We start from the raw sequence: 11369 nt of genomic DNA on the forward strand, positions 1-11369 counted from the left end.
ATGTACTATACTCATATCCAAGCAACTTTCTCTCATTTGATTTCTACTCCCGTGACCTTCTTAGGTTTTTCAAGACTGAAATTCATTTTAGAATTTAAAATTTAAATTTGAAGTCTTAAGTAAACTATTTCCTCCTTTAAGATTATTTCCCAACTGATATTTTTTACAATTTTTATATTTGTTTCCTTTATTAGGGTCATGAAAAATGTGCCTTGTTAATACTTGACAAGATACAAGAACAGAGCCTTATTAATGCAACAAATAAGACATTGCAAACGTAAGTAACAGCTGCTGTGAGTGCACGGAATTCACCTGAAATTTAGTTAAGACCTGCATGTGAAACACAAAGTGTTTGCTCTTTAAATATATACCTGAGTTTAAATTTTGTCACTGCTCCTTACTAGTCTTATTAGTAAAGAGAAGTCAGATCTCTTGGAGACTATTTCTGTACATGGGGATAATAAAATTTTTGTTATATGTCTTCAAAGAATCTCCTCTCTGATCTTTCTTATAACTATAGATTGCTATATATTCATTTTGGTATATGGAACATAATGTGGGCATAAAATGATTTAGAAAAAGAGAAGATGAGTCAGTTGGTCAGATCAAGAGCACATGGATAGGACATGCAGAGCAATGCAGTAATCAGGCAATAGGTCACCCATATTATTGCCTACCTCACAAGGTTGTTGTGTAGATCAAATGAAATAAAAGATGTAAAATGCTTTGCAAATTCTGCAGGGGGAATTCTCAAGTATTGTTATCATCTTTGGAAGCTATAAAATTTGGTCTCACTTAAAATATTTTAGAGGGAGTCCTACTTCAAATTTAGTAACACTGAGTTCTCTCTAGGAAATTCTGTGGAGTTATTTTTAATACACTTTGGTTGGGAAAACTCCTTGTATAACTGTATTATCATAGATTTGTTCATTTAAAGCTGGAAGGGATCTTGGAAGTCATTTAATCCAACTCTCTCAATTTATAGACAAAGAGAGAGAGCCTAAATTACTTGCCCAAGGACATAGAAGTAGTAAGCAATATAGCCAATAGTAATACCCAGAGTTTCTCATTCCAAATCCAATATTCTTTCTAAATCTAATATTAACATTATGTGTTGTTGAAAAATGCTGATTTTATATTTCCTTTCTACCTAGGGAAACTTGAAAAACTTCCACATATAGGTCTTACTAAATTTCAGTTGAATTCCATGCAGTCATTAATGTGGAACATCTGAAAAATGCTTGATTTTAGTTGCTTGGAATCATTTTGACAATTGCATTGTCACTTAAGAAACATTTATTGGGGGTGGGGGGCGAACAAGGATATAAACAGGTATTGTGCTAATAAGCATTTGCTAATATTATCTCACTGGATGCTCACAACAACCCTGTGAGGTAGGTATTATTGTTATCTCCATTTTATAGCTGAAGAAACTGAGGCAGACAGAGGCTAAGTCCCTTAATATAAGATCACACATGTAGTAAGTATCTGAGGGGGATTTGAATTCAGCTCTTCCTGCTCCAGTCCCAGCACTCTGTCTATTACTCTGTCTAATTGCTTTTAAGTTTTTATTAAGCACTTGCTCTATGTTAGGCCTTAACATAGGTCCTATGATCCATATGGAAGTCAGACATGACTGAATAAACTTTCTAGCTCTGATCAAATTCTTTCTATTTTTTCCCCTCTGCCTGAAAGGTAGGGGGGAAACCTCTAAGAGGTTCTTACAAGTAAACAACTATTTAACAGGTTCTTGCAAGTTAGCAACCATTTTCCAGTAATAGTTGACCTTTATGTAACATTTTATATATATATACATATATATATATAATCCTTACAAAAATCTTTTGAATAAACAATAGTACAAATGTTATCTCCATTTGGAAGATAATGGGACTAAAGCAATGAGAAATCCAGTAACTTGCTCAAAGTCATACAAAGAGTTAGTGACAGAGCCAATACTTGAACCCAAATCTATTGTGGGGTTTTTTCCAGAATGTCATGGCCTTTCCATGCATTCTATTCCCTTTATATCAAGTGCATATTATATTATTTCTATATATTCTATTCTTTTAATCACTACGTGAGTATTATTTATAATGTAGCTCAAACAACATGACATTTATTAGGATGAAAATGATATCATATAAGATATATGGAAGCCCAATATTTAATACATTCAATAATATGATCCAGACTTCTTCCTTTGGTCCACAGACAAGAGTTTCCTCAATTCTCTTGTAAAGGAGATTTTCCAAGATCATATATCCACCTGAAATACATTCCATCCATTTTCATTGTAGGATTTATTTTAAATAATCTATAGTTGATTAAAAGAGAATTCATGATACTTGAAGAAAGATGTAAGAAATGGTGTTTGCACACACTCTAATCTAACAATGTTTCTAAAATTAATGATTATATTATATTATGCTTTTTATGTTTTTTTTAAATTTTTTACATAATTACAAAAGAAAAAATAAAAGCCTTAAAATATTGATTATTTTTCCTTTTTTCTATTGGAAGATCTAGACATAAATTGGAAGAATAGATTGATCATTATTTTCTGTAATAAGTTATACTAACAAACAGAAGAAACCCATAGAGTAGAACTCAATTCAGTATTATGGGTTGTATAATAAAGGTTTTCAAGTATCCTTTGCCCTTCACATCTTGTGCAGAGGTAATACTTTTATCTTGAAAGTAATTTTTCAAAGTAGATTTTAAAAGTCATTCTTAAAGCTAGATGTTTTGTTTTGCAGACCTCTCCATATTGCTGCAAGGAATGGCTTGAAGATGGTGGTTGAAGAGCTGCTAGCCAAGGGAGCATGTGTCCTTGCTGTAGATGAAAACGGTAAGAGGAAATAATCTTCACTTTCATGCTATATCCTTTTGTATACTTGTGAAAACCAGAAAAACAAAAGATAGATAGAGCTGGTTAAAAAAGTGAAAAGACTGGACTCTTTGGAAGCTCATTGTGTGTAAGGAATCAGGCAAGGTTATCTTGCCCTGTCTGTAAACCACCTACTCTGTGCCTTGCTAGAGTTTTCCATCTTGCATGCACTGTCAGCCGTTCTTCTAACTCCTCAGGGTAGTAGTTATAATGTTTCAAGCTCATTCAAAGCCTTCAAATTTGGCACAATAAGTTCCAACTGCACACCCTGAAGAGTTAAGGGTGATATATATCATTAGTGCATGTGTGAGGGCCCAATTACTTGGATGTCTGCTTGATTGTGTCCAGATCATTCTGAGATCAACCTTGGTATTTCCAATTGTAAGACTAAAAGGGAGGTGCTATCCAAAAGATTTTTTGTTATGAAAGTTTTAGGAATAAATGTAAGAATTGAGAGGCAGTATGGCATAGTGGATTGAGTTTAAATCCAAGTTTAAATCCTACCTCTAATACTTTTCTGGCTGTGTTTTCCTGGGCAAGTTACTTATCTATTCATCTGTAAAATGAGAGAATTAGGTTAGATGGCCCCCAAGGGCCTCTCTAATTCTGAGTTTATAATCCTATGATTTTATGAATTTTTGAAAATGAACATTTCCTAATCTCCTTTTAAAAATATTTTCTTGGATCAGCTAGATGGCATACTGATCCTAGAGTCAGGAGGATCTGAGTTCAAATCTAGCCACAGACACTTACTAGTTATGTGACCCTGGACAAGTCATTTATCCCCAGTTGCTTAGCCTAAAAGAAAAAATTCTCTTAGAGGGATCAGCAGCATGCTATATTAGAGACAGATGTAGATTTGGAAAGAGTTAATTATGAGAACTTTAATCTTTTTGTGTCTCAGTTCTCTCATCTGTAAATTGTAAATTGATTAGACAGGCCCTCTCAGTCCTAAATATATATATTTCTATGGTTTAAATCTTATAGGAAAGTTTTCTTTCTACTTAAATTCTGAAAAATGTGACAGAGGGTGAAAAGCTGACTTTAAAGTGAAAAAAAAAAAAGACCTTGGAGGTATAGCTTACCCCAGAAAGCGAGAACTTCAGGTTACAGGTGAATTTCTGATCTGTGTTAAAGTAGAGAATTCCCTACACCCATGAAACATTAGATTTGGACCACAGGAATACAAGTTTAGAGTTGGAAGGAAACTGTCAAGTCATAGTATGCCCTTATTAAGTGACTGGTCCAAGATCACACATATGATATAATTATATGCTTTATATTATATTTAACTATATATAATCATATAATAATTAGAGGCAGAAATGAGATTTAAATGGAGGTTCTTTGACTTCAAGTGGCAGTATTCTTTCCATTATACCATTATACACACACACACACACACACACACACACACATACAAAATCTGAAATAATTCTCAAACATTTCCTTTCTAGTACAAGTAAATAAATACTGAATATTAGGTGTCTTAATATTTAACTTTTTTGAACAATATCAATTATGCTTCAAAATTCTTGATACTTATGAGTTATGAAATAAAAAAATGTGGCTCAATTGTAGCATTATAATAAAATGTATTAACATAACTCACTTAAATGCTTATTACAGGTATTGGAGTTAGCACCGCATGCATATTACTCAGAAGTAAGCAGCCATACTGATATCATTAGCTAATTGAATATTTTTGGTTGTTTAGCCTCATTTATCATAGCATGTCCCCTGCTGTGCCCCTTACCTTATCCATCTGGGAAGAGGAGGGGGAATGTGTCCCCTGTTCCATTTCCTTGATTTTTCCTTTCCCTTTCTCTTCCCTCATTACTTCCTCTCTCCCTCTCCCTCTCCCTACCACAATTGTGTTGATGAGGTATACCTTTACTTTTAGGCCACTTTATATAGTTGGGGTATAGAGACAGATGAATTTTGTGGGCCCCAAAGTTTAGTGATTCATATCTGCCTTTGCCAGGAATGGCCAAATACATTTTGGAGTTAGGGGTTCCTAATCTTTTTTCTGTCATGGACCTGTTTTTCAGTCTGATGAAACCTAGGTACCCCTTCTCAGCAGAGTAGATTATTTTATTCATGATTGAAGAAAATGCTAAATTTCACATTGAGTTTAGTAAATTAACATTTGCATACACCTTGAAATGAGCCCCATGATTACCCATGGGCTAAGAACCCTTTTTTAAGAAACTGTTTTATTCAGAATTTTGGAAATACAGAACCTTTATTTATCAATTATAATTTGTACAGAATGTTGTCATACCTGATTTTTCTTTTTTTTTTCTCTGCTTTCTTATCAGTGTGGGGATAGGGAAAGTAAGTGGCAGGGAAATTTGATAGATGACCACAGAGGAGAAATGAAGTGATGATGAAGTGATAGAAATGCCCATTCATTGGATTAGATCCTATGAATTGAGTTAAGTTATTTCCTGATAATACTGACGATAATCCACATATCTGTTAGTACTTTGTAATTTTCCAACAATAGCTAGTGCCAAATGCTCTTATCCAGCATTAGGCATTATATTAGTGCATATTAATATTATAATAGATCACATTTCTATAGGGCTTTAAGGTATGTATTTTCCTCATAGTAATCAAATTAGTGTGGATAATACAAGTATCATCACCACCATTTTATAAAAGAGGAAATTGAGGCAAAGTGAAATAATATTGCCCAGGAGCATATCACAAAAAAAGTGACAGGCTCAGAATTCAAACCCAGGTCTCATGACTCCTAATTTGGTGCCCTTTGCAGTATACGTGCTGCCATTATATTACCTAAGTTCATTCTGATTAATGTAGAATGCCATTAAAAACAAAAACAAAACACCACAATAACAACCCAATATTCATTCTTCAGGTACCTGATTTGTAGTATGAGAACATTTTACCTGCAGGAACAAGATAGAGTTTAACAAGAAATTGCTAGAATTTTTTTTGTTTCTCTCCAAACTTGTGAAACTTGAATTGTGGCTCAGGCTAAGAAATCCCCGTATTATTCTTCACTTTGCCACATCTGCTGGGTTCTAGAGTTGGGTTTCTGTTCTGTTTGTAATTTTCTTTAATTGGATTGCCAATTCAAATACCAACAAAATTATATTTTTATTCAACAAGGATTGATCTTTCTCGTATAGCCCATGTGTCTGATTTATTGTCCCAACTAATACATTTTAGTCTCTTAAATACCAGGTTGATTAATATGCATTGAATGATAAAACTGCATAACGTGACATTTATTGATACCTAACAAAATTTTTTTCTTATCTGATGCACATTTGTCTATAACTAAAAGTCATTGTTCTCAGAATGAGATTTGTCCCTATGAACCGAGTCTGAATGCTGTACCAGGTTCATAGTGCGCTATATTGTATTCATCTCTGTTGTTGTGGATCTGTGTTCTCCCAGTGTTTTTGTCCATTTGGTGAAGGCTAAAATTCCCTCTAACTTAAAGTAGAGTGCTTGTTATGGTTACATGAGCTGAAAACTTTCATACATTGTCTCTCCCTCCCTTCCCTTCCCTAGCTCCCTGACCTCAGCCTTCCTTCTCTCTGACCCAAATCCCTAGCATGTCTACTAGTGTAAGTAGTTCCTCCTCTTGCCTGGCATGATTTAACTTGATATACATCTCTCGCTTACAAAAATCACCTTGAGATGTATTTGTGGAATGCTCACTTCCCTTTGATTTCCCCAGTACTAACCATTGCCTTGTCTGCATTTATGCCCAGGTCATACCCCAGCCCTGGCTTGCGCTCCTAACAAGGACGTGGCTGACTGCCTGGCACTCATTTTGGCTACCATGATGCCTTTTTCTCCTTCCAGTACAATGACGGCTTTCAACTTCGTTTGTTTTAAAAAAGACCATTTGAGCAGGACACAGATCTGCGATGGCACCAATCTGAGTGGCACCGTTAGCTCTTGCACTCACAATATAGGATCAGAGGACGGGTACAATGAAAATGATTCTGATTCGGAAACATTCTGACTCTGGACTTCAGAAGCTTCCACTTAATTACTTCCATTAGGTGGAGAAGGCGGGCAGGAAGAATTTTTATTCCCCAAATTATGTTGTATCAGAGTGTCAGACCCAAGCTTTGAGAAAAAGGGAGAAGAAGGGTTTAGTAAAGTGTACAATAAGCCTATAGGAGAGGATATGGAGTTTTTGATGGAAAATATTCTCACAAAATGTGCCCTGATTTTTATTTACATCATGTTTTCTTCCTATCTAAAGTTACTACTGTGAAAGTCTACCTCTCATCTTAAGTAGGGATTTTTTTTAAAAAAAAAGGCATTTTATTATTTCTTCTTTTGAAATAATGCAACAGAGTAAGGGGCTATTATATCAAGGATATTTTTTTTATGTCCTTGCTGTACAATTAATTCTCAGAAGCTTATCAATGTGGCTTTCTTGTACCACAGGGGAGTTTGTCCTCAAATTTCTCCTCACTCTGATGTTTACTTCCTCATTACAAGCCAAAGGTAAAGTTCACCTTCAGAGATATTGCCTGGATTATTGTTGCTAGGAGAGTTTAACTATTCACATGTATTCTCTCTGCCTCTCTATCTTTGTTGGTCTGTCCCTGTCTCTCTCTGTTTTTCTTTCCTCTCTCTGCCTGTTCATATACAAAATACATAGATTCATACATATATATCAATACACATTAAACACACATGTCTAGAAGGCATGTGCTAAGAATCTTTGCCTAATAGATGAATATTGATCTAAAATTTGATCTCATTTTTAAAGTATAATGCAAGTATGACATACACTAGATTATATGAGGCAAATTAATAATTTTCACCTGATCCATTCAACTGATCTACCATAGAAAGTTTTAGTAGTTAATTACATGGTTCATAAACTTTGTAATAGTGTGTCAGTTGCAAATGCAGTGGGATTTTTTTTTCCCATTGATTCTTCCTCAACTAAATCAAAATACTTTCTTTAAAAAAAATTAGCTACCAGATTGTTAAAAAAAAAAATATTCTCTACACTATATAAGAAGTTAAATAGTCTCTTTGCTTAAGAGTAATAAATTTGGGAGTAAGTCCCAAAATGAACATAGACATAAAATGGGAAGTAGTAACATGAGACGTGGAAAGAAATGCATCTACTTGATAAGTGGGATCAACATTGTGAATACTGTATCTGCTCCTTCTGCCAAAGCTTCTAGGTCAAATGGACCCCGTTCCTCACCTGGGACAGATGTGCAAAAAGAAGAATGAGCCTTTGAAAAAATATATATACATGTATATTTTTCACATATAATATATGTGTGTATATACCATCAACCAACTATACATGAGGACCAAAATGCTTCAGTGTCTAAAATGGAAGATACTTTTTTTTCCTTCAAAATGGAAGTGAGAATGATGTAGCTTTTCTAAAAAGTTAAAATGTAAACTTTTTGAGTCTTGGTTGTATTTTACATTTCTTATGACACAGATTTATAGTTGATGGTTTAACATTTGTAACTAATGTGTTGACCACAATTTATTTTTTTGCCAAACCAGAGAAATGTTCATATATACTTTTGATGTAGATGTGTTTGTATTTATTTGAAATGAAACAAAAGCCCAGGAATTTTCTCCATACTTATGTTTTAATTGTTATGTGTCTTACCTGGCCTAACAAAGAAAAAAAAAAAAAATAGCAGGGGGCGGGGGGGAAAAACAACAACATTTGACTCTGGGCTAGTCAGAATGCCTGAGGTCCCTATGCCCAGAATATCCAATGTTAAGGTTTACAGGCTAACCTCAGGTTCTTCCATATCTATTAGGGGATACAGAATGCAGAGTCATTCCATTGCTCACATCCCCTCCCACTGTAGCTTGCAGGGCATTGTATCTCTCAATAAGGAAGGCCAAACTCCAGGTGAGTATATTCTAGACTCAGTTCTTGAAAGATGAGAATGAAAATGGATGGTCATTATGTGTCAACATGATCCAGAAGTGAAAGGTTTAAAAGTGATCCTACTAACCACAAGATTACACATAGTCTCAATGAAAAGGATCCTAGTAGGAAAACTATGACATAAATTGCAGTGAGAGAAGTTAAAATTACCAGTCCATGTGCTTAGTTTTCCACTTGAGCCAAGAAAAAAGAAAGAAATATGCCTCTGATATTTCTTTCTTTGTCTAGTTTAGCCCTGGAAATTTCTATTTTATAATAATCATGAACATTTTTTAAAACAGTGTTCTATGAGATCTAAGTAAACTATATATATTATATTGTGTTTTCAATAACTGTAAAATACCTTAATGTTTTAGCATCTTGGAGGAGTTAAAAAAAAAAAATTGGAACTCACTTTACTCATCATGAATGAGAACTTGTTCCAAGGATTTGTAGAATTGGTTTTCATTGAAACAGTTCAGTGACATTTTTTTTTTTTAGAACTCTGAGGAAAAGGGAGTATTTTCTCCTTTTTCCTTCTTAACGTTAGTACTGTATTCCTTTTTTTTTGAGAAGAATGATTTAAAAAAAAAAAGTTGCTAACTAGCAATAACTACCTTATCTTTATCAAAGCACTGAAAATAAGGGGAAACCAGCTTTGAAGGAGAGCTGTATACTGTGGTGTCTTTTTCCTAGAAGTGACTGGAAATCTCTTTAATGGTATTTGGAATGAAATGGAGAAGCCTTTTAAACAGAAATAAAATGTCTTCTTTTAGATGACTAATGTTGAATTTTTCTGTAGAAGAGCAGAGAGGACAGGTGATATTGCAGTAAACCACAGTGATTCAATCTAATCTCAGTGGAATTGTATTTTACCTTTCTACTCTATTAAATTGTGGGGAGGATAAAGGAACAAAATTGAAATATGCTTACCAGGAACTGACCATTTAATTTATTTTTTCCTTTTCTTGAATTATTTTTGGTGACTAAAAAATTTGCTTTTATTTAGGACATAAGTAAAAATTGCATTTAATTTTTGTAACTTCTATGTCTACTGTTAAAAAGAAAATCATATTTTGAACAAGGATCACTAAGAAAAAACAGTTTTTTAAAATAAATTTTCAGATTCCTACATCATGGTGTTTATTGCTCCTACTTAAACACTTTTTTAAGACTGTATTTTAACCAGAGACACAGAGATTTTTTTGCATTGCACATAACTCTTCTTGTTCACCAGTGTCTGCCTATCTTTGATAATATGTTTCTATCTATCTCCAAATTGCCTAAAATCTGTTCTGATTCTACAGTAAATAGCTCAGGGGATTTCTATTTATCACTACTAAAAGGGCACCATAGTATGTTTGGTACTTTATGCAGTAAACAGCTGCTTGAATTGTTATTTTATTATTAAAATAGAGCAAGAACATCAAATGAATTGCTGCAGTAGTTATTCTTTGTACTGTTGAGAAACTTGGTTAGCTCTCTGTTGGTTTGGTTTAAGAACTTGCGTCTTTTTTGGTCTTGTAATATGAAGTTAGAGTGCCTTTTTATATTCGTGTATTCTGAAAATGTTTTGTGAAATTTATTGTATTTTTTTCCATTTGAGTGTTATCGAAGCAATATAATACCAGTCAGTTTTTATTTCAAATTTTCTTTGAATGTATAAAGTCATTTTCCCCATTCCCTTTTACTTGCTTTGAATTTAAAATGAATATGCTAAATTTCCATAGGACTGATGTATGATTTTTTTTTGCAGTGAATAAAAAATGCTTTCTTCTTACAGAAACTGTAAACCATAGATCAGTGTTAGAGGGAGAAAGCATTTTAAAATAGTGACAATCTGAGCGTGTGTATAAAATGTAATTCTATGCGTTTCTTATGCAGTGATCTAAATATTCAAAGCCAATATCTTATGTTTGGTAGTTTTGTCAACATATTTTATGCTTTAGCATGTGCAATATATCTTTACAAAGCACGATGACACAAATCTGGTGCCAGTGTTATATTTTGCATAACATATTTGTAATGGCAGAAGTTATTGGTTGATGGTTTCAGTGGGATTTTGTCTGTAATGTTTTATTATGTAAATTGGAGTTGAATGACTTCAGTAAATGTTATAACTGTAAAAATGAGGAAAAAAAACTTAATGCATTGAATGACTGATCCAACCTGAATCTTCTCAAGCACAGTTTAATATCTTTTTCAACTACTGAATGCTCTATTAATGTAATGAAATACGTAACTGTAAACTATTGAAATGCATTCAGATGGTTATTTTTGCAAATAAAAACGGTACAAATATTGTGATTTGAGTATGACTTTTATTTTTCCAGATTGTGTTGATTTATACATTTATCCAAACTATTCATATATACTATGTATCCTGTATATTTAGATATATACTCCATATAAAATATATTCTATATATTACATATAAAACATGTAGATATAAATATATACACATTCATAGTAGATGCATATATATTTATTATATATACTTATACACACTATCTGCCTAATTTCCCAATTTGTTGCTTAGGATTATGTAATGGCATCTTTCCATAT

General features: G+C 33.3%; 1 protein-coding gene across 14 annotated transcripts in view; it reads left to right on the forward strand.

The window, feature by feature from the left end:
- Positions 1–11111, forward strand: part of ANKRD44 (ankyrin repeat domain 44) — a 344106-nt gene extending 332995 nt beyond the window's left edge. For 9 of the 14 annotated variants that reach the window (XM_074302785.1, XM_074302788.1, XM_074302786.1 and 6 more), the window contains 3 exons: positions 195–277; positions 2760–2851; positions 6640–11111. In XM_074302785.1, the coding sequence (XP_074158886.1) occupies positions 195–277; positions 2760–2851; positions 6640–6896 (432 nt within the window). In that variant the 3' untranslated portion in view covers positions 6897–11111. The other 5 variants (XM_074302794.1, XM_074302797.1, XM_074302798.1 and 2 more) reach the window with 2 other exon arrangements.
- Positions 11112–11369: the final 258 nt, after the last annotated feature.

Source organism: Sminthopsis crassicaudata, chromosome 3, assembly GCF_048593235.1.
Source record: "Sminthopsis crassicaudata isolate SCR6 chromosome 3, ASM4859323v1, whole genome shotgun sequence".
NCBI classification, from domain to species: domain Eukaryota; kingdom Metazoa; phylum Chordata; class Mammalia; order Dasyuromorphia; family Dasyuridae; genus Sminthopsis; species Sminthopsis crassicaudata.